Below are 23,593 nucleotides of genomic sequence, written 5' to 3'. Positions count from 1 at the left end.
GTGGGAATAGGAGAGAACTGATCCTGTGGGTTCCAGGACTGCAACTCCTTACAGGACCAGACAGCCTCATCTTTCTCCCTCAGAGGAGCTAGTGGATTTGAACTAATGATCTGTGGTTAGGAGCCCATTGCACGTGTGTGTTTCTGTATGTGTGGACACAAACATACACACAAGAGTAAGATTACTAGTGAAAACAAACCAAGGAGAGATTTCGCTGGTCTAATAGTGAACTCACAAGCTGTTTCCAAACACTTGTATACATACAAACGCAAACACACACACGCATATGCTGCAGGTACTATACATAATTAATGTGCTCATTAAGCATAGTTATTTAATTACTAAAGGAGGGAGTCAAAGTGAGGGCAATGGTAGAGATACTAGAATCAGGCTCTTTTGACGCACCCCACATATGTGCCAGCTTTCTTGTCTGAGCGGCACTCCAGTATCCTGTCTATCTGAGAGCTATGCCCAGAGCAATAGCCCTTACACAGATCCAGCAAGAGGACTTAGTGTAAAAGGGAGGAAGGTGAGGCTTTGTCTCACGCACTCTGGACATGTGGTCAAGACAGAACCGAGGCCCAGAAGAAGGACACCAAGCTTATAAAGAGGAGGGTCAGAAAAACAGAGGAAGGTCTTCAAGGAGATGGGTTGGCATGGTGATGGGCTCTGGCATGGGAATAACGGTGCGGACGGTGCAGGACCAGGCAGTGTTTCCTCCTGTTGGATTTGAGGTGAACTGACTTGAAACCATCAAAGAACAATAACAACATGGGTTGGACCCTTTTGAGTTCACCTCTCTTAACAGGGTGTCTTTCTGAAATCCTCTACAGTGAGGGAGAGGGGGAACTGACAATAATGGGTACGAGAGAGCAGAGCTGTTGAGAGATTGACTGGTGAGGGCAGCACCACAATCCCACAGTATGATATGTGACCCAGATGCCAATGAAACCGGAAAACACACAGTACGGTAGGAAACCGGAAAACACACAGTACGGTAGGTGGAGGCATCTGTTGCTTAACTCATCTCTGCAATGCTGTGGAGTCGGGGCTAGGGATAGGCTCAGGTGGGTGGACCAAGCCAGCTTCAGCACCACATTTCCCATGGGTGGTCCCAAGAGGTGAGAGGCCAGGAACGACAACAGAAAGGAACCAAGAGGGGCAGAAAGCGGGGAGCGTGATGGTTTGGAAAAGATAGTGCTTTGACTCGCTGGGAGGTACACCCAGAGAAAGATGGGCTTTCTCCTCCTGTTTTGACTGTCAACAGTTAAGAGTCTCGGATACCCAAATGGGGCAGCACAACCCTGTCCTACAGGGTTCCTACGAGTCAGAAGCGCCTTGCTGACAGTGAGTTTCTGGTTTGGGAGTTCCACATAAGGCTGGCACCATCCAACATCAACTAAAACTCAACCTGGCAGAGGATGGAAGAGAAGGTGGTGAGAGCATACATAAGTTTGGAACACATTATCACTCCTCCCAGAGAGAGTTATAGGGGATATTGACACACAGAAGGTGCTGCATTCCTGAAGCCATCTTGATCTCGAGTCTTTTTTCCCTCCCCTTTCCCAGTCCTGTGCATCTATAAGTGCGCCCTGATGGTGCTGATTCAGCAGGAGGCTGCTTAACTCCAAGGTCAGCTGTTGGGAACTACCAGCAGCTCCATGGGAGAAAGAGGAGGCTTCATACTGATGTAAGGAGTTACGGTCTCGGAAATGCACAGGGGGCCAGTTTTAGCCTGTCCTGTAGGGTTTCGATGAGCTGGCATCGACTCTATGTCAGTGGGTTTGGTTTGCGGTTGGCACATCTATAGGGAAGCTGATGGTTTGTGCCACTCATTGCAGGGTCCCGGCAGTTCAAACTCACCGGAACCGACTGGGTGGCAGTAGATGGGTACTGCCTCAATAAACATCGTTGGCAATTCCTATTAGAGGGCTACTAGTTTACTGTCCCCACAGAGTCATTGATTCACCGTAAAATATAGCTTGATTAGAATCTGACCCCAAGGTCCCTGCCCTAAAGGAAGCACCTTATAAGACATTCAAGAACCTCAAGCAATCCTTGCCAGGGGACGGAGTCCAAGAAGGACCATCCCTTTTGCTGTTGACGGCTCTTCTCAGAAACATCCCAGCAGGGCTGAGAGGACACTGCCCCACACCTACGCTGCATGGCCAGAGAACCAGAGCCCATCTCAGTTGTCACCCCTGTCCTTCGGGAGGTTGTTCAGACCACCACCGATTATTGCACATCCGAGAAGCACAGAGTTGGACTTGGTCTGGATTTCGTGAACCCACATCTCTGTGATTCCATGTGTCCCTGTATGGGCTCCTTCCAAAACATAATTGGAGGCACCTTCTCTTTACTTTCTTTTTTTATAGATGCTATCATCAAAATTCAATGAGCTATGACAAATGGCGAGAATGAAAACACAAACCAGTCAAATCCTCCAAAGACACATCTTCATTACTTTTACTATTTAACTTTAACTTTTAATCTTCGGCCATAAAAACTGTCCTAATAAAAGATCCATAAATATCCCCAGAGTGTGCACAGCCGCCATGTGGCTGAACCGGGAGCATATGCTGGGCCCAGCTCGCAGGCGGGCCTCACTCAGGGCCTCAGGCTGGAGGAGCGGCGAGGCCCAATCAGACCTTTCTGAATGCTTCCAGACAGGTCAGTGCCAAGGAGAGGCTGCATTCCGAAGTGCAGGGCGCTGGTTCCATGTTTGATTTTTAAGTCAAACGGGACAGGGGCATGTCTTTTGTGCCAGTTGGGCAGGTTTTGCTTTCTCAGGAGCAAGCCTCTGTGAAAAAAATGCATGGAACACCATGCACAGGTGATGTCAAGGGCCCCTGGCGGTGCCATGTGTAAGCACTTGGCCGCTAACCGAAAGGTCTGTAGGTGGGCCCATCAGCAGACGTGGTGGTCTTCCACATGAAGGCAGCTGAGGAAACCCTATGGGCCAGTCCACCTCTGCCACACGGCTCACCATGCATGGGGACCCACCCGGTGGCACATAGGCCAATACACCCTGCAGCCAGTGCCTCTAAAATTCTTTGTTTCATAAGCCCGTTGGAGTTTTATTCAACTTCTTTGTAAAGTGGATGGAAGGCCCACTACAACCCCTTATCAGTTGCTTTGTGCACAGTAGGGCAGGTTTGATCACTGGATAAGGAAATGCACTGCATTGAGGGTACAAGGAGCCCTGGTGGCGGTGTGCTTAAGGGTTGGGTTGCAAAGTACATGGTCAGCAGTTCAAAACCACAAGCAGCTCCATGGGTGACAGACAAGCTTTCTCCTCCTGTAAAGAGCTGGAGTCTGGGAAACCCACAGGGACAGTTCTATGCTGTCCTATAGGGTCACTATGAGTGGGCATGACTTAGTGACAGGGATTTTGAGTTGGTTTGGTATTTGGGCTCAGCTCTTTAAATCCTGTTTCTCATCGTCCTTTGAATTCAGACTGAACACAATGAACTGCTCAAAAAATCATATGAAATTATGAAATGGGTTTGGCGACCGCTCCACATGTTCTGAGAATTAGCTCCACCCGAATTGGGATGATGGCCTTACCCTCCAACCTCTCACATATGGGTTTCAGAAGGCAAATGCACCTTTTCACCGATGGCATCAGCTCTGGGCACACCTGTGAATGCAAAATATGGGTGTGTGTGGAGTGGGGGGAGGTGGGGTGCTGGCTTTATAGAATGTGATACACTTGTAAGGGCCAGTTTCCAGGAGCCAGCAATTTATGATATGAAATAGTGGGATTTCCCACCCCATCCTCTGGCTTTTTGCTCCTCTTGGATGCACTGGTAGCACAGTGGTTATGAGTTCAGCTGATAACTGCAAGATCAGCAGTTCAAAACCAGGTATCGCTCCAAGGGAGAAAGACAGGGCTTTCTACTGCCACAAAACGTTGCAGTCTGGGAACCCACAGGGGCCATTCTACCCTGTCCAGTAGGGTGGCTACTAATCGGCCGTCACTCCATGGCCCTGAGTGAGGGATGCGCTGTTCTATAAGATGACTCCAGGGCTGGGGCACTGGACTGCACCCTCCTGACAGCCATAAGCCGCCTGCCTGCTGAAATCAGATGCAAGTGGCATCTCTAAGTTAGGTGGAGCCTTGGTTAGAATACTCGATGTTTGAACCTAGCATTTCCAAGACTCTTTGCTTCATCTTCCAAGTGAGATTGGCACAAGGTACTTTCACATGTCTGCTGGGTCCGTGGGATTCCAGCTGACGCCTTCCGGGGAGAAGAACCAGCAGAGGGAAGGCGCCAGGGGCCCGGGACTACAGGGCAATGTGTCATAAACAGTGCACCGTGTTTAATATTCAGATCCAGGCACCTGTCTCCTTCCAGCAGACCCTCCTGACAAAAGCCATCCCCCGTCTGCCAGCAGTATCGAGTCCAGCTGAGGACAAATTTCAAGATGAACCTGAAATCAATTTGCCATCAAATTTTCATGCCTCTCCCAGACTATCTGTGGCATTTTAATTACAAGCACCCTAGGCGGGGGGTGCTACAGATATTGACACTTAGCTCCTACAATAAACTTTATTGGCAACCTCTGTCTGAATGCAGGACTCAACTAGAATAACAAGAAATAGACGAGGGGCGAGCTGTGTGTGAGCGAGGAGGTGCTGCATTCACCAGGAAACCATTGTGTCCCAGGGCCCGGGCCTTCCTTAGGCAACGGGCTCGAAACAGGGAGCCCCGAGTACTCAGTGGTGCCTGTGGCCCTCCAATCAGACACCCCTGCACTGCCTTATGAGGTCGTTGTACTGAAGACTCACATGTGTCCTGCTGTCCCCTTGGCGCTCCACCCACGGAGCATCATTCCTGAGCCCTCAAAAGGCCCCTTTCCATAATGTCAGGGGGTTGGACGCAGGCAAGCCTATAAACTTTGCCAATGGTGTGATTGAAGAGGGTAGATATGGTCACCGGTTGCGTGGCGAGATGACGTTAGGGGTGTCGGGGGTGGGGACGGGGACCGAGATGCCTGTGCATTCAGTACAACTGCCTCCAGCCTTTGCTGAGCTTTGAACTGTGGATATCAAGGGAAATGGAAAGAGATGTCATGTGTGGGTCACATGAGACTGTTTTGCTCCAGGTGATACTGTCCTGGGGCAGCATGTGCTCACAGGTGCCCCGAGCAGCCCATCGTGCTGAGGTTGCTGCCCCGTGGCCTCTTCCTCCCTCTGTTAGGGATAGGGGCTGAAAAGGAGGCTAGGGCTGACTACCATCTTGGTGGCCTGGGGGCGGGCCCACTCACTGGACCCTCCAGCAAGTAGGCCAGCTGGAAGCTGACTGAGGGAGCCCTATTCCATACAAGGTGTAGCTATGGGCCAAAATAGCCATGGGCATGTGAATAGACCCCACAGGTACATCTCAAATCTCATTGACCTGGAGCGTGTGTGCCCAGAGGCGTAAGGAAGGGGAGAGGTCACTTGGTGGGCTTTGGGTGTGCCACGGAGGTGGACCGATTTTGTGAGTAGGGCGTTGTGCTGGGACAGCAGAGGGGTCAGCGAAGCAGGAAGACAGACCCCTTGGCGAGATGGACAGAACCAGGGCCACAACAGGCCAAGCGTGGCCACGGGCGTGTGAGGAAGGCACAGGGCCAGGTGACATTTCCGGGTGTTCTAAGTGAGGTCACCAGAGCATCGGAGCTGACTTTGTGACACCCAGCAGCAACAATGAAAGGTGTGTGGCAAGCAAGGTGCTAATGTAAAAGGTGTGGCACGCCGGGTGGAAATTCCACGCGAGTCAGCTGATCGTCACCATGCGTTTCCCAGTGCTTTTCCCAAACCCTTGAATTGGTAGCCAAGCTGTGATTGCAGATGAGAAATGAGCATAGTACCAGCTGGTACTTTGATGTGACCCAGTACGTTGAAAGGGAAACCCTGAAGAAACATATGTTGAAACGCTATTCTTTCCTCATGATGTGGGGGCTTCCTTACCGACGGGGATGATCGCTTTGAACACACCCATAGGCTAGTAGTCCCTGACAGATGGCCACGGTGGCATGGATACAGGCTAGACCCCAGATTCATCCTGCATGACTAACCCTTTCTCCATCACTTTCTGAAGTTGAGACAGTCAACAAACAATCAAGGCCTGATTGGCAGTGCTTGCTTATTCCCATGGTGTAAATACTCCAATCAAGGCTGATTTCAATTTACCAAAATGATGCTACTGACTACAGCACTGGGAAGAGATGTGCAGTATGTTCTAGAGCATATCCAACATACAGAGACAATTGACTTCAAGAACTTCACAACCCCTGGGGCACCAAGTCAATGACAACTCACAGGGACCCTACAGGATACCGAAGGATGGCGCCTTTGCTTTCCCAAGCCTACAGTCTTTACGGACGGTGTTTCTTCTAAAGACAGGAGGGCGGGTCCAAACCACTAACCTTCTGGTTCACCCAGTGTTTTGACCACCGTGTTCCCAAGGCTCATTCCATAACCTCAAGAGCTTGCAGCACAAAGGTTTGGGAGTGGTGGGCTTTGGAGTGTATAATGCCTTTTGCTTCCAATGGAATGCCTCTGAGTGGATTTGGTGTAATGCATGTTTACATACTTAAAGTTTTAGTGGTCTTTACCTTGGTTGACTGGGTCACCAGTGCAGCCAGCTCACGCTGGTCTCAGGTCAAGGGCAGGGAGGGCTGTCCAACATGCTGGGAGAGGGCGCTGCCTCTGCGGGAGCATGCACCCCACATCCATGCCCGCACCCCCTGTTATTGGAGATGGTGCTGGTGGAATCCTCTCGATGGTTCCTAGAGAGGAAGGTCTCTCTGAAGGTAGATGGTGATGCACAACGAGCTCTCTGAGCGGGAGGTAATTCAACATCAGGTTCCAGGGGGAGAGCTGGCAGGTCTGACACGGACAAAGGAGACATGGCGAGCACACACCCCTTGCAAGCAGGCCTAGCTGAGGACATGGCTCACTGCCAGCGTGCCTGGGACACCTGGCCCTCTCCAGCTCATTCAGAATGGAGGAGCCAGGCCACCTTCAATGCCTTCTCAGAGCCTAGCCCGCCTGTGGTGTCCGAGCTGGAGGGATAAGGGCTGGGAGGAGCTGGGCGAGGAGACCAGCGTGTACCACCGTGGTGATGCTGATCGGTGCAAGGCAGCCCTGCTCTGCCCTACCGGCTGACCGGCCTTTTATTTCCTGTGAATGGCTGAGTAGTCAGGGCCGTGTCTACCCCCGCTGGGTCAGCTTTCTCCTGGCCAGAGGATCCTTCCCCACCGCAGTCCAGACAAAGGAGCATCCCCAGCCAGGCGCCCCAGAGCCGCCTTACAGGAGGGGGTCAGTGAGGCAGTGGTGCTGAAGAAACAACTCTGTCATCACCTGCCTGAGTCCTAGGGGTAAGGGGCCTCCTGGGCGAGCCCTGCCTGTACCCTCAGTGTATGTTCAAGACACAGGCACACAGACCACCTTTTACAGACATGCCAGGCTCCAGGGATTCCAAAGTGATCCCTGGAAACACCAGCGCTGTGAAGAGTTACAGTCGCGGGAACCCGCAGTTTGTTTGTTTTTCTGCATGCATAGACTTATGCACTCCCTCACCGCCCACGGAAGCGATGCTGACTCATGTAGACGGTACTGAGCAGCGTGGGAGTGCCCCCGTTGAGCTCCCGAGACTGGGACTGGGTATGGGAACAGCAAACCCCATCTTTCTCGAGAGGAGCGGCTGGTGGCTTCAAACTGCTGACCTTGCAGTTAGCAGCCCCGGCACTTCTCCACCAGGGCTCCAAAGTCGTGCCAGCCTGGCGGTGCCTCTTCACCATTCATAGTGGCTAAGCCACCATCAGATTTGCTTTAGAGGCAAAAGCAATGAGGCCCTCAAAGGGTGCCAGGATGGAGGTGGGTTGCCCTGGGCCTAGGGAGTCTGGCCATATCTCTGATCCCTGGAGAGCTCCTCTCCATCCACAGAAGCCAAGGCCTAGAAACGTCGGGCTCGTCCCCCCATCCTGTGCTCTAGGAAGCCAACATCCGTTGGGCTCTGACCAAGTCGTGCCCAGCAGAAGGCCCAGCTCTGTGTGTGTGTGCGCGCACGTGGAGGGGGTAGTGGAGTAGAGGGGGGACCACAGTCCTGAAGGGGCTGGCGAGGATAGCTCTCCTGCCTGGGGATCGTTTCTCAGGCCTGGAGCTCTGCCAAGGAAACACAGTGAGCGGAGCCAAGCCCCCGGGGCTTCTTTCTGAAAACCGCAGTGCTTGCTGTTGGGGAGAAAAAGGCCAAGCCTTCCTCCGGGGCTCTGGGGTCCTCTCCACCCACCCTCCATACCAAATCAGTTCATCTGGGTCATTTTTAAAGCCTAGGGCTTAGGCCAGCTGGAACTGGTCGACTCTTCCCGGCCAAATGCTCGGGGCCTCTTCCAGCATCCAGCCTTCGTGTGCTGTGTGCTAGAGAGAGCCCAGGGACGCCGCTGGGACTGGGAGCCGGGGAGGGGCTACCCGGCCCTCTGAGCACCTTCCGTGTTTGGCGCAAGTAAGAAATAAGCCTTCCTTTGGGCTGTGGCCCCAAGAGACCAGTCCTGGACCTCGGCTGCCACCTATCCCGGTGCTCTGGACCCTGGGGGATGTTGGGGACCCAGCGCTAGACCAGGCTCTCTGGCTGCCCCAGCCAAATCTTCATCCTTGCCCCTCAAAGAGGAAGCAGGTCATCACAGGAAACGAGTTGGCCATGTTGGCCTGGGGCTCTTCCAGCTCAGGGGTGACCAGAGTTACCGAGAGGCCCTTAAGGGTCCTGGCTTTATTCTAGAAATGAGGCTCATTAGCGCAGGTATTGTCTGGCCAGGAGCTGCCTTGGACCCTTGGCAAGCGGGCTAACACCGCGTGAAATAACATAAACAGAAAAGGAACAGTCTTCCCGGTTTTTTCTCCCTCCAGGCTGGGGATCAGCATCCATTTGGGGTGGGCTGAGTACTTTCAAAAAAATAAGTTCTGTGGATTCAGTGTTCTGAAGAATGGGGGGCTGCCGGGCATGAATATTCCAAAAGATCCTTATTGTGCTTGGGGGTGAAGGGGAGTGCTGAGAACCCCCGGGGACCAGAAGGGCCCTTCACAGAGGAGGGGGCTAGTGCAGGGGTCCTGGCTCCTTCCTGGCTGCATGGCTAGCGTTCACAGAAGCAGATATGGAAACGCGGGAGCTTGGCCGTTCCTATTCGGGGGGCCTGCAACTCTCCCTAGTCATTACTCATCGTAATTAATGTGTGTTTGGTTTCTAAACTGCTCGGCTCATGAGCTCCAGAGGAGATATTCCACAAAGCAGGCAATTTGGCCCACCGCAGCCATCAGAGAGGACTCCACCCACCCCACCCCCACCCCAACAGGACTTGCAGGCCAAGCTCCTGTGTCCAGGCACCTGGCTAGGAGTCCCCTGTGCTATCTGAGAAAGAACTCCCCTTTCCTCTGGGCACACAGCAGCCAGGTGGTGAGTGAGGATGCGCCGGTTCCTGCTTCATGACTCTTGGGTCCCAGGTGTGTGTGGTGTAGGGGGACCAAGGTAATAGGATTACAGAAATCCCCCACCCCTGCACCCCCCCCACCCCACCCCTACACACAGTGTCCCACTTCCAGGACGCAGGCATCCTCAGGGCATTTGTGAAAATAGCCAGGCCAGGCTCACTCCACTCGGTAAAGCCCACTGTGAGAAACCCACCGTGAGACCTAGAACAGTCTCTGGATCTGAGAGGACCTCAGCTTGAGGGGTCCACAAACTGTCCATTTACCGGTGTGACTGCATGAGCACCAGGGTCTTCTCTGGTTGGGGTGGGGGGGGCTGTCTGTGCAACAACACGCCCCCCCACTCTCATCCCCAGCCACCACCTTCTTGGCATAACGTACCACGTACCATGGCCTTTCTCTGCACTTGCCAGAGAGCTGACGCCACATGGGCCCCCAAGGAGCCTCCATTTCCTGCTTCCTCACACCTGGAGTTTCAGTTATTTATTAACCGGGCCTAGTTTTGTGGTTTCTACTTTATATCTTTAAAGTCATTAAAACTTAATAGGGGAATGAATCATAAAACAAATCTATCAAATGCCAGTGCCAAGCACCTTGCTTCCTCCACCTTCCCCACCCCACCCCTCCCCTGACTGACATCTTTAAAATGTATTTGAAAGTTATTTATTTCATCACACCCAGGGAATAAAAAAAAAAATACATAACTTGCAGCTTGCAAGTTCAGAGAAAGCATAAAAATGTGATTTACTATTTATTGTACAGTGAGGTGCACGCATATTATATATTGCATGTTAATCTCTGACTGGCTAAGTTTAGCAAATTTGACAACACTACTGTTTGCTGGTGAGGAAAAGGAATCGACATCTGTTCCCTTCCAGATAGGACTCCGCCCCAGCCCTCTATCTGCGGGGTAAACTGATGGAACACAGGCGGTGGGGACGACAGCCGGGCCACATTGCCCCCTGGTGGCCAAGAGACGCACACACAAGTGCTGACAGAATGGCACCTTTTAAAATTCTTTGTTTGAAGAGAAACCCGATTTACTTTTTTAATGATGCAGAGATTTTTCGTCGTTTGTAAGAACACACGTACAGGGAGTGGGACATGTTAGTGGTGCTTCTCTAAGGAGAGGAAAGTGCCGTTTGGCTGTTAGTAAAATTAACAGCATATTGGGATAATCTAAACCACTTTGATCAAACTTTCTTTTCTGCCCCTCTCCCCACATTAAAGAATTCCCTTTGGATGTCACAAAGATGAAGCGTTGGAGTATGGGGCGTGGGGGGCGAGGTGCAGGTTAAAATGGAACTGCAGCATAGGTATTTTTGTAAACTCCATTTACAGAAGTGAGACAGTCAGCAGATACCTTTCAAGTGGACCAGAGGGTTCTGTTAGCCAATATTTCTTTTCTTAAGTTTTTAGTTCTGCTCCTACTGGGTGAGGGCAGATTCCAGATTTTTCCTGCTGGACTCGGGACTCTAGCTGCCTGCTGAGCTCCCGGAAGGGACCCTGATAAGCAGATTACTGGGGATTTTCCTGCCAGACCCCAGCTACAAAGAAGCTCCAGTAAATGGGGCCTCATCAATCTCAAAAGCAGTCAGCAAAACATGGAAGGCGCTGCTGTGAGAAGCCCCAGCGACATTGCGGGAGCGCGTTCAACGCAGGCTCATGAATCACACCCACATTACTGACGCCTTGGACTCCTCACAGACCTCGGCCCCTTCCTGGCTCTGGGAGCGTGCCAGAGAGCTGGCAGGTCCCCCTGCGCCCCTCTCTGCGGAGACCCCTGCACAGTTTAAGATCACGGAACAGGTGCAGAGTGAACAAGCCCCTGCGTTGCTAAAGACGATTTGCTCATCTTGGATGCAAAACCTATCTGAAGCCCTCCTGACTGTCAGAAAACGAGGTGGCAAATTGGCCAAAGAACGACTGGGGCTGGGGAGGGGGCCACGGCCCCAGACCAGACCCTGCACACAAATGTTCACAGTGGCATCATTCTGGTAGCCCAAGTGCACACTGCAGCAGAGGAGCAGTCACGGGAGGTTGGTATGGCCTTCGCTGTGGAATAATACGGAGTCAAGAAAAGGACTGCAGTACAGGTACATAAACTTGGACCTCAGTGTCAGAAGGCAGACAAGAAGGCTGCACACTGAGAGACTCCACTGGTGTGGCGTGTCTACCACAGGTAACCCCCGGGTGACAGAGAGCAGCCTGGTGGCTCCCTAAAGCCGAAGGATCTAGAGGTGATAGGGTGCTGGAGATGAGGTAGACATGGGCCAAGGCTGGTCTTTGTTAGAGGACACAGCCTAATGTGGGTTGGGGTGATTGGTGCCCAAGGCTGGGCCTGGGGGACTAGAATGGAAAGTGAATTATGTCTTCTAAGGCTTAAAAAAAAAAAAAGATGCTGAGGGGCAAAAGGTAGACTGGCCCTGGGGTGCTTCAAGGAATAGAAAGCATCTTTCAGAGAGGAGCAAAGGGACAGTGTTCTGGGTTAATCTGCCTGTGGTGCTGGGCCACGCCCCCACCCCACCCTCCAAAAAGTCATACTGAAATACTTCATCCTGGTATTTGATTTGCAAACAAGACCATTAGGTTTTGTTTTGTTATGGTAATGAGGTCATAGTGAAGTAGGGCAGGTCCTAACCCTAATTCCTGCTTGAGGTGGTGGATTCCAATAGAAACACACACACTCACACACGCACTCACACACAGAATGAGAGGAGGGCTCACTGGCAGAAACCATCTACAAGCCAAGGAACCGGTCGGCCTACTGAAAAAATGGGACTCTCTCCTGGAACCCCCATCCCAACTTTTAGCCTCCCAAACAGAGACTAGAAATATCTGTTCTTCAGAGCCACCCATCTGCAGTATTTCTGTTTCAGCAGCATGAGACCCCTGAGACTGCTGGGAGGCCGAGGTGGGCTGTGGCAGCTGTCAGGGACATGTGCGAGGCCCTAGGGTGAGCTGGGACCCCAGCCTGACTTTTGCAAAAGGGGTCTGATGCCGTGCCACACTCCCAGAAACATACTTCCACTCGGGACAGACCTGCCTCTGAGCCTAGGTCCCCACTGGGTCAAAGGGACACTCAAGATCAACCCCCCCATCCCACCTGTCTTTACCACCACCCTACCCCATCAGGAGCCAATCAGTCTTGGGGTGAGGCGGGTTTCACTGTTTCTACAGAACTTTCCTGGTGATTCTTGTATGCAGCCAAGGTTGAAGACCAGTGCTGAGGAGAGGGCCAGCAGAGACAAGCACTACCCTCCTGCAAGGGCAAGGTCAACATTCACATTTCCAGACATTTCAGAGAAGGAGCCCTGGTGGCATAGTGGTTATGTGTTGGGTTGCTACCTGCATGGTCAGCAGTTCAAAACCACCAACCATTCCACGAGAGAAAGAGGCGGCTTTCTACTCCCATAAAAGAATGACCGTGACAGAACAGAGATAGTTCTACCCAGGCCTATAGGGCCGCTATGAGTTGGCATTGCCTCAGTGGCAGTGGCTGTGCTTTGGTCTAGCTCTGTCTTCTCACGCTACCACTGAAGGCTCCCCAAAGTGCTCCTGTGCTAGGAGCACAGTTAGCTTGGGGTGTCTACCAGATAATGTGAACAAGCTGTACCAAGTGGTTCATACAAAACAGACACACCTGGGCCAGCTCGTCTGCTTTTTATAACAGCCAGGCACTGTTCTGAGCTAGTTTGATGATAAAAGAAGGGAAAGAGTGTATGTTGGCAGGGTGGAGGATCCGAGGGGTGTGGACAGTCACTGGGAACTGCCCCACATTCCTCACTGCTGACTGCCTGGGGACAACAGCCTCCCCACCCCACCCAGAGAGGTCGAGTGCTCTTCTCTGCCATTTAAGTCCAAGCTAAACATCAGCCAACCAGATGAGGGGCCTGTGTGCCAGCTGCCCAGAGGAGCGGGAGCCCGCTGGCTTAGGATTTGCCCTCTTGGAAGTTCTCGGGCTCAGAAAACCTCACCTGCTCACAGGCCTGGCAGAGGTGCCCAGTAACCTGCCCTTCGAGGCTGCACTGATCAGGGGCAGTTTCAGAAAACAGTGTCCAGGAAAAAAAGAGCAAAAAAGCCTTGGGCTCAAACGCCCTTGCTGGGGCTTCTAGCACATGCAATCGTGCTCCCAAGAAGCTGGTCCAGCTGGAATACTGTTTGGAATAATTATGACAACACCCTTGCTGGGCACCCCATTTTGTTCGTTCTAATGAGGCATCCACACACCCCCGGGCATAGCAGGATGCTGCCTGAGCCTCGGCCAGGTGTCCCGCAGCAGGAGCCTGGTGCACATGTCGCCTCCGAGTGACTGACACACAAGCCTGCTGCTGAAAAGATGGGGGAAGGCAGGGGGAGGGGTGAGGGAGGGACGGGGGGATGAAGAACGCAAAGAGTCAGCATACTTGCTGTGAAGAGTCAAGTCGAAGGGCAGTGGGAACAATGCAATTGCATCTTGGCAGTTAGCGCGGAGGCTGCAGTAATAGAGGAAAGGCCTACACAACCCGTGTGTGTGTGTGTGTGTGTGTGTGTAGATGTCAGTGAGTGACCCCAGGGAAGGGATACCCTGGAGTCCCACCTGACCTTAGGCATTCTCGGTCAGACTCAGGGGGACCCCTGTGCATGTACTAGTCCTGGGCCGACTCCAGGCCAAGGGGGGAAGCTGAGAAGTGGAGCAGGGGCCGGCAGGGGGAGCGGGGGAGACTGCAGGTCCTTATGCACATCACAAGGACAGTGTATAATGTGTCTTTTTTTTTGCAAACCGTGAAACCCCTTAGGGTGTCAGTTTTCTGCGATGTGCATTATCTAAGTGTGCATGTTATTTCCAGGGGTCCTTTACATGGGAAACGGAGGGGGTAGAGGCCAGGCAGGCAGTTCCTGGAAGTCTGCACAGTGGATGAGTCACCCCACCACCAGGTACCCGTCTCTCCTCACTGGCTCTCCAGGCCAGGGAGCCCTCTGGGGTGGGTGCCCACAGTCTCTCCCAGGCAGGTGCCCCCACTGAACTTGAAGGGCTGGCAGGGCCGGCATCTTGTGCTTTCTTTGGTGTGGAAGGAGAAGGAGCCAGATGGTTCTTACTTCTGTTTTCATCGAAGGTGGGGAGGTTACTTACTGACGCTACAAGCATGAAGCTACAACAAAGTTATTTCTGCCTTCAGCCAGTCTGTAAGTAGGCCTCCCACCGTGGGTAGACTGGATGCCGCTGGAATGACTGCTTCAACCTCAGCCCATCTTCCGTCAGCCCTCGCTGTGCTCCTCCCTCGGGCCGGGGCCAGGAGACTGCATTCTAGGGCACAGAAAGTAGGGCTGCAAGGAATTACCACTGGGCTGCATTTCACCGAATCCATGAGACAACACACAGGTCCTTCCCGACACGTGTGTCGCTGGTGTAGGGTCACCCAGCCCCATGTCACGGGCTGTCTCCCACACCAGGCCACACGGAGACCCCGGAGCAATGCGCATCACCCATTTAGATCGCAGAGAGATCCGTGGTAAATAACTACAAATGGCTCCAGTGTTTTGTTTCTTGGTTTATGTGATGACTAACAACCAAGCTGTTTGTTTTTATTAACTTTTACACCTCATGACAACATTAACAGTTAGAAGATGATTAGCCAGTGAGCTAAAGCCTTTTAAAACTTTTCTTTTAATTGCCACTTCATTCTAAAAAAAAAAAAAAAACAAGAAACAAAACAAAAAAAACCCTACTGATACAGGTTCACAAGAAGGACTGGTGACCACAAGCAAGATTGTAGATACACCAGAACATTTGGCAAAACCGCTGACCATAAAAAAACGGCGGAGGGGCACAGAGCACTGGAACTGATTGAGAGGACATACATACCGCTCTTTAAAAAGAGCAACAACTATGGAAACGTATAATATGTGACTGTGACAGTGGTCACCACGGGTGAAGGAGGAAGAGTTTTTGCCTAGGGGACACTGAGTTCATGCTAATGGTGGTGGAACAATTTGGAAAAGGATGTCAACAACGCCCGCAGAACATGAAGACTGAGGCAACGGCACTGGGTTTTACGAGTAGAAGTTGTTGGACTGCAGCGTGTCTTGCTGTGTGTCACTTCTCCAGAGTTCAAAAAGATAATCATCATCACACCAGTAACTACGAGCACAAGGAAGAAGAAAATGTTCTTAAAATGATTGTGGCAATGGTTGTACTACTCTTCTTGAAATGATTGAACTATTAAATTGTATGATATGTGTAATAATTGACAATAAACTTTAAAATTTTTAAATAAAAGAAATTAGAAGAGAAACAAACAAAAGCAGCAGTAACAATCGGAACACATCTGCAAGGCGAGCAGACACCACCACGGGAGACAGAAAACCATATGGTACAGAGCCACGGGATACAAAGCCACAGGATGCAGAGCCACGTGGCACAGAGCCACTAGGGGTGTGAAGAACACAACACAGCGCTGTCTTCAGCGACCACATACAGGGACACATCTATTCACCAAAGCACACGCATGGAGGTGCCGTAGTTCTAGGGTACTAGTGGCACCTCTGATACTATTGGAGTGGCCAAGCCAACTGGACAGCTCTACAAAATGTCCACCACCTATGAGATGAGTCTCCCTGTAAGGTCCAGTTTTGGTTAACTGTAGATATAAGAATTCTCCACCTTGGTGACCCACTACAAGGAATCTGTTCACATCAGTGCCGTGTGCTCGCCAACCTGGCACTCACTTACAACGCAGAAAGGTGATGACTGCAAACATGTGGCAGACTTTTTAAGCAGTGGGCAGCAGAGCAGGAAAATGAATCGAAAGAGAGCAGCCAACCCCCCGGGGAAGGAAGGTGAAGTTAATCAATCAAGGAGCAGCAGGTGGATGGGCCGGGAAGGAAGGCTGGTGGCATCTGAAGAAACCAGGCTGAGAGTGGGGGTGAGGGAAGCTACATTAAGTGATGTCCTGAGAAAAATGAGCCAACCCATTCCAAGAAGGCCAGTAAAACCCATGGTTCAATCCCTTGGGGCACTTAGAATCCCTTGGTTTAATCCCTTGGTTTGTGCACTGAATGTTTTTTTCTCTCTGGGAATTTCTGACTGTCAGATATAAGAGTGTTCATTTTGATTCTTCAAGCAACTACAAAATATGTTGGGATTCTTATCAAAAGGAACTCCAGGTCATTGGAAAAGTGGGAAGAAAAGTCCAACACAAGTTGTCCTGAAACATGACCATCTTCCTGAGGCCTCACGGCCGAGGACAAAACCACTCTCGAAAGGCAGAACCCAATCACCGGCCTGCTATCCATCTTTCTAGATCTTTTCCTGTAAGCACACAGACAGTATTATACGATGATTTTTAATTTGGAAAAAAAATACAAATCAATGCAGCATCTCCACTCTGCAGTATGTCACGTCCAAGGGGCCTGACCTGCTGGACTCAGCCTCAATACCAGACAGCTCCGCGCATCCGAGAGCGGTGGACAGGGTGGAGGCAAAGTACATTGGGAGGAAATGGCGAGCCCCTCTGAGGGCTGGCCGAAAGCCCTCGGAACAGGCTGTCACTGTGCGACGGACGTCAGCCTCTTGCTCATTGACAGGCCTTCCTCCTGCTATAGGATCGTGGCTGTAATTACAGGAAGAGACATACCATAAAGACGGGGGAGGGCTAATTGACAGAGAGCTGTGTGCTGACTCAAGGGCTGATGGCCGAGCCTTCAACTTCTTTTCCTCAAAACGGGGCTGATGTACATTCCATTAAGCCCCTTTCCAGTCAAAGCACCACTTGGAGTCAAGCTTGAGCAAGAGACTCCTGGTCTCATCGTCCAGGGTCTTTGGAGCCTGGCCGGATGGAAGGATTTTCAAGAGGCACAGATGTGCTCCTTGCAGGTTTTTACTTTTTCCCCCAATTTCTGTGTTCTGCTTCTTGATTTGAGTTTCTTGGGTTTGTGAGTCTTTATGGACACACTCAAAGCCCAAAAGGAAGAGGTTGCCTTGTTGAAATTCAGAGCGCCTTCAAGTCTTTGGTTCTGAACTCTGGCATCTGGATGCCTAGAGAAATCTGGAATCCTGGCCTGGTGACAGAAGGAAGCATTTCCATTGGTCTGCCCAAATGGAGAGCCAACTCAGGCGGTAAGCATAGGAGGCAGAAGGTCTCAGGGCCATTTGCCACTGGAAGCTCTCTGTCTAGCTACTTAGCTCCTCTGGGCACTGGTTTTCTCTTCTCTAAAATGGGTAGAAGTAGAGTGACAGATTACACTTTTCTATCATTTTTGAATCCAGCTCACATGTTCTGGTACATGCTACCTGTACTAATCCATTGCTAAGTCTGATTAATGATATAACAATATATATCCAACCAAGCCTCGCAACACTGAGTTGATGTCCACTCACAGAGACTCTAGGAGAGAGCAGAGCGGGCCCACAGGCATCCCAGGGCTGTGGGCCTTTACGGAAGCAGACTGCCTCATCTTTCTCCCACCAGGTGGCTGGGGAGTTTAAACCACCGATCTTCAGGTTGGCAGCTGAGTGCTTTAACCACCACGCCACCCGAGTCCCTAATAATGTCGACAGCACTCCATTAGATGTGAGCTATGTCAATAGCACAGCAAGTGTCATCCGGGCACCTGCGAGATTTATCGTTACTGTGATCATCGTGACTTCACTAATCAGAACCCTGGAAAAGAATGAGTCCCATGAACTACTTTATAAATAACAACAGATACTGGCAGGACCAAAAATGGCAGCAGGGACTTGCTCTTCTTGGTCTCAATGGGAATGGTGAATACACGCGGCAATCACCACACCTATGGACATGGCATGAGGCCACAGGTGACACCCCGCAAGATGGGACTCGAACCCTCCCTCCAGTGAACTGGGGGAGCTTGCCTTGGCAACGCACCTGCCATGGATGCTTCCTGCTGCTGAGCCAGAGCAATGCAAGCCGCCTGTCTGAACACTGGGTCTTTGCTTATGTGGGGCAGAGACAGAGCGTCAGACCTGGGCAGGAGATGGAAGTAAGAAACGGCTTCCATTTATATCCCATCCATCCCATTCCAGGTAACTGGCTCCATGTGTTTCCGGCCTTCTCCTGAGAGAAAGCCCATGCTCCAGACAGCAACACATCACTGGGAAGATTGTTCCCCAACGTGTGACCACTACACAGGAGGGGCCATCTGTCCTTTGAAAGAAGAAGCTTGTTGCCTTTATCAAAATGTCACTTTGCCAGGAGTGTGAATAAAGAATAGCTCCTGCACTGACTTCAGACGATTAGTAATGGCTGCCTGGAGAGGCATGCTGAACATGATCCTAACTGATTAGTGCTGTCTGCCATGGGTAAAGGATGTGGGGCCTGGGAGTATGGTAGGCTGGTGCTCACCAAAGCCCTTGATACAGCGAGAGCCAGGCCCCTGGTAATTTGTCAAAAGATCCCACGTTGAGGACATAAGACAAGATGTGACGTGATGATACACATTCTCTCTGAACCCATTACTCCTCAACTTACAGCTCTGCATATGGCTGCAGGTGATTTCAGGGCACATAAGCGCACAGGTTAAAATTTCTCTAAGGCATCATAGAAGGAAATGTCAACATATGGCCACTCTCCGTGGCAGTCGCTGGGCTGGAAACTTTTGTATACAATCAACTCTCCAAGATCAGGGACTCTTTCTTGTCCACTGCCGTGGTCCGAGGCCGAGGAGAAGGCTTCCTACATAATGTGCAACCAATCCAGTATGGATCCCAAGTTGGCTATCTGGGACTCCAACACACTGTCATGTGGGGTTTGTATCCAGATAAGAAAAGCACAGCTAGAAAAAGGTGCCACCGATGTTAGCTGGCATTGAGTTGGCTCTGATTCTAGGTGGAGACTGTGTCAAACAGGCTCGGTTGCCCGGGCGAAGACCACCTTGATCATTGCCGCTAAGTTTGAGTCCATGGTTGAGGTTATTGTACCAACTGACCTCACCAAGGGCTGTGCTCACTTTTCCTAGGCCTCTGCTTTGTGACACCGCATGTCCCTTGCCGAGGACTGCTCGTCTTCCCCAACGGTGTGCCCAGAAAAAGTGAATCAGTCTCAGCACCCTTGCTTCTAAGGAACATTCAGGTTGTCTTTCTGGTAAGGCTGATTTGTCCATCTTCTCGGCCAGCACCCAACAGGTCATTTTTCCTTCTTCTGTCTTCCTTCTCCATGGTCCAACTTTCTCACACAGATCAAGAGATGGGAAAGATCGGGGCTTGGGTTAGATGTCCCTTAACCACCAAAGGGATGGCTTTGCTTTTTAAAATCCTCAAGAGGTCTTTAACCTCACATTTGCCCAATGTGATTTTGTGACTTCTGGGTTCATGGGTGCTCGCTGTTGCCCTGGAGAGTGAAATGGTTGACAGAGATGATCGATGGGGCTAACTCACTAGAATCACCAACATGGTGAACGGGTCCTTCAAGTGAACCTTTCCAATTCAGCTGTGGGTTCAGGATAGTGATGTTACCCTCTTTCTAGTAAGTCTAAACGATCCACATGGAAAGGCAAATTGCCTTCAGAGGGCGAGTTTATCAGGACTGAATGGCTGTAAGATGCTTCCTGTCCTATTGCCACCGGCCTCTGGCTCCAGCCTCACTCACCAGGAGCTGTAGACCCGCCATCCCCCAATGGACCGGCTGCTTCTAGTTGCTCTGAAGCATCCAGTCAGGCTGCAGATGCAGACACCATGTGGCTTCTCCATGGGGATGTCTTGCAGGAAGTGAAGCCTTGCCAGCTGAAGCAGTGAACTAGCCAAGGCAGCTGCACCCCGGTCCAACCATCACAAAGCAGGAGACTGGAGAACTAGAAAGGCGAGGCTCACTGAGCCATTTATCCCTCCACCCTTCAATTAACCCCACATGTGTTTATCAGCCAGGTTGGCACAATAAACTAACTCAGCTAGAAATGGAATAAAGCTCAGCCCCTCAGGTAGCTAGCCATGCAAGGGGAGAAGTGCTCACGCAATTGAACACGTATGACACAGAGCAAGACTGGCAGCACCTGGAGGAGGTTACCGGCTATCTCGATGAGTTGGAGTCTGGGAAGGTTTCAGGACAAATAAGGATCAAGAGTTGGATGATGAAGGGCGAAGAGTACTTGGCCAGCAGGCCAGGGGCCCCGGGCAAGCAGACTGGCCTCAGAGAGTAGGGTAAATGAGGCATACAGCTACACCATGGAGAGAAAGTGGCAAGAAGGAAGCTGACATGGTTGTCCAGGGCTAGACAACTGGAGGAGACTTGTATGACTGTCTTATGAGTTCCTCTGGACTCCAACTAAGGGGAGCCATTAAACAACATGGCAAGAGACTGTTGGATCAGGTGGTTCTCTGGGCCATTGCACAAGGCCCGTGTCTGAGTGCTCAACTTGGAGAAAAGAAGTAAGGAGGTACTTTGTAGTGAGGACCACAGTAGACCCAGGATGAAATAGAGAGCTCAATGGATGCTTCTGATTCAAAGGAGGGTACCTGGACAATTAGCAAGATGTTTGTTTCCTTTCCACCAGGTCAAAATTTCTGCCTTCTCTCTTCTGCAGCCCACATCAAGCCAGAAGTCGGAAACCACCCTGTGTTGCCAGCAGAGTGTCCTTGCTCAGAAGATCAATTTTCAGGGACTACAGCTAAAAGCCAAAGAAAATTCTACCCCACACAGGTGCCAGAGGAGTCCAAAGGTCTCCTTTGGAGGACCAGGGTCTCACCATAAAGGCAAAAACACAGACACTAATGACAGATCAGATCCTTTGTACGTGAAGTCAGTATGCCTGTAAGGTAGCATGGCTCAAAGTAATCCAGGAATCAAATGATCAAGTATCAAACAACCCTGGAATCAAACAACCCAAATAAAAGAAAGCCCTCACTGCATCCCACCATTAAAATAAAAAATTTTTTCGCCATCTGAACAAATCATTTAGTGTAAAAATAAACAGAACTAGAAATTGTCTCTAATAAACTAATATGAGTCTCCCCAGAGGGTTAATTATGTCGCTCCGTATTTTAAGAAGAATGTAAATTGCCAGTTTCAACAGATGTTCTTTTAAAGGAATTGGTTATCTGGGGAATGATGGGTCTTTGTGAGAGCTTACCCCAGTGGAATATAAACATGAAAATCATCCCACTCTCTGTCAGCACAATCCCCAACCCCACCCCCCGACCCCCAGCCCCCAGCAACTGTTACCCACACCAACGAGATACCCTTTGGTTATTAGCAGGGCTCCGGACCAATTCAAACTGGTTCAGTCATGGCTGAGCGAGTGGAATCCAAACAGACCCCCATGTGTGAAATGTGAACAAAGCTGAACACTAACCAGCATGGGAATGGATGGGGGAAGGCCTGGAGCCGGAGAGAGGCTGAGGGAGCCGTCCAGGAGCCTCCAGTGGGAGCCTGGCTCATTGCCAGGACTGTGGGGAGCAGCACACATTCAAAGTGGTGCAGTTGGTTACCATCTTTGAGCAGGGCGCTGTTGTTTCTCACTCTGCTGGGAAAGAGATTTTGTTCCCTGCACCATGCCTGTAGCTCTTTGTTTTTTAAGTGAGATGACGATTCTAGTGGGGCACTGACCCACACTTGTTTCCATTCCAGTTACCCCACCGGTTCGCCATAGATCACAAGTCCCAGTCCAGTCCACTCTCACCATGCCAACTGTGCCTCAGTCAGAGTCTTCTGGTTCAAAGCCCTACTTATCAACAGCTTGAATGACATGTTCCAACTGGACCTGTCCTCCCCTGTTTCCCCGAAAATAAGACAGTGTCATATATTAATTTTTGCTCCCAAAGATACGCTAGGTCTTATTTTCAGGGGATGTCTTATTTTTCCATGAAGAAGAATAGGGTACACATTTATTGTTTATTGTTTTATTAAAAGAGACTTCGCACTTTCTGTCTGCTCCGGCTGTGTTGCGGCCAACAGTGAGCTGCATGGCGGCAACTGCCGCTACAGTACAGAGTCCAGAGTTACGTTAGCTTGGGGGGCCTTATTTTTGGGAAGGTCTTATTTGGGGGGGGTGCCTTATATTTCAGTGAGAGACAAACTGTAAGTAGGTCTTATTTTCGGGGATGTCTTACTTTTGGGGAAACAGGGTATATGTTCTATAGAATATATAGAATAGATGACCTGTTCTCAAAACTTTGGAATTACCTTTTCACCACCAACCCCTCCAAAAAAACCCATAAAAATCAAACCTCCTACCATGGAGTCAATTCTGACTCATAGTAAATAAAGTTGTAGATCTTTACAGGACCAAATAGCCTCATCTTTTGTTTGAGAAGCAGCTGGTGGGCTTGAACGGCCAATTCTGCAGTTAGCAGCCTGATGCCTACCTAATATATCACAGAGACCTGAAAAAGAACACATGTCCACCATTAAAAGACCCAGCTCACCCACACAGTCTAGAATCACTCCCACTCTGCCCTGGAAAGTGGGGCTATGAATTCATAAGGAAATAGAAAGTTCTGGAAGCACAATGTCCAATTTCCATTTAAATGCTCAAACATCGGAGCCCTGGAGCCGACAAGGGTGTTCCTGTCGGGGCTGCAGCAGTGGGAGGGAGCCCGGGAGAGGCGCCCTCCCAAGGCGCCACACTGCCCATGCTAACTACCTGGCCCACCTGCTCAGGCCGCCACTGCCAATGTCATGAGTAACACCACGGTGCCCACTGTCCCCCAGGCCAACAGCGACTCCATAGTGGGCTACGTGCTGGGGCCCTTCTTCCTCACCACCCTGGTCGGGGTGGTAGTGGCCGTGGTAATGTACATACAGAAGAAAAAGCGGGTGGACTGGCTTCGCCACCACCTGCTCCCCAGGTACAGCTATGACCCTGCTGAAGAGCTGCACAAGGCTGAGCAAGAGCTGCTTGCTGACGTCGGAGAACTCAAGGTGGGCCAGGGCTGGCTCAGCGGCTACCAGCACAAGCGGATGCCCTTGCTGGATGTCAAGACCTGAACTGGACGTTGCCCTGGAGTGTCTGGTCCTGTAACTGGTGCATCCCCTCCCCACCACCTACACTCACCCAGCCCTCCGCTGGGGTGAACCCGGTACTGAACCCCTTCTCCTTCCACTCACCCCGAAAGCCCCATTCCCATGCCCGCTTCACAACTAGCCCTTCGGTAGCCTTCGGTCAGCTGAGCTTTGTGGGGAGGGGAGGCTA

The 23,593-nt window shown here is 51.1% G+C and overlaps 2 protein-coding genes across 2 annotated transcripts in view; one reads left to right on the top strand and one right to left on the bottom strand.

The window, feature by feature from the left end:
• Positions 1–23,593, bottom strand: part of WWOX (WW domain containing oxidoreductase) — a 975,529-nt gene that overhangs the window by 617,260 nt on the left and 334,676 nt on the right. The window lies entirely within an intron of this gene.
• On the top strand, positions 23,080–23,388 carry LOC101639318 (small integral membrane protein 29-like). Its single transcript, XM_004704532.1, has one exon. It carries the CDS (start codon positions 23,080–23,082, stop codon positions 23,386–23,388), a length of 309 nt encoding a protein of 102 aa, XP_004704589.1.

The sequence above is a fragment of the Echinops telfairi genome, unplaced genomic scaffold (assembly GCF_000313985.2).
Source record: "Echinops telfairi isolate 266 unplaced genomic scaffold, ASM31398v2 ScPeMD7_2291;HRSCAF=2852, whole genome shotgun sequence".
In the NCBI taxonomy this organism is placed as follows: Eukaryota; Metazoa; Chordata; class Mammalia; order Afrosoricida; family Tenrecidae; genus Echinops; species Echinops telfairi.
Note: the sequence above shows the minus strand (reverse complement) of the source record. Positions and strands in the feature narration are given on the sequence as shown.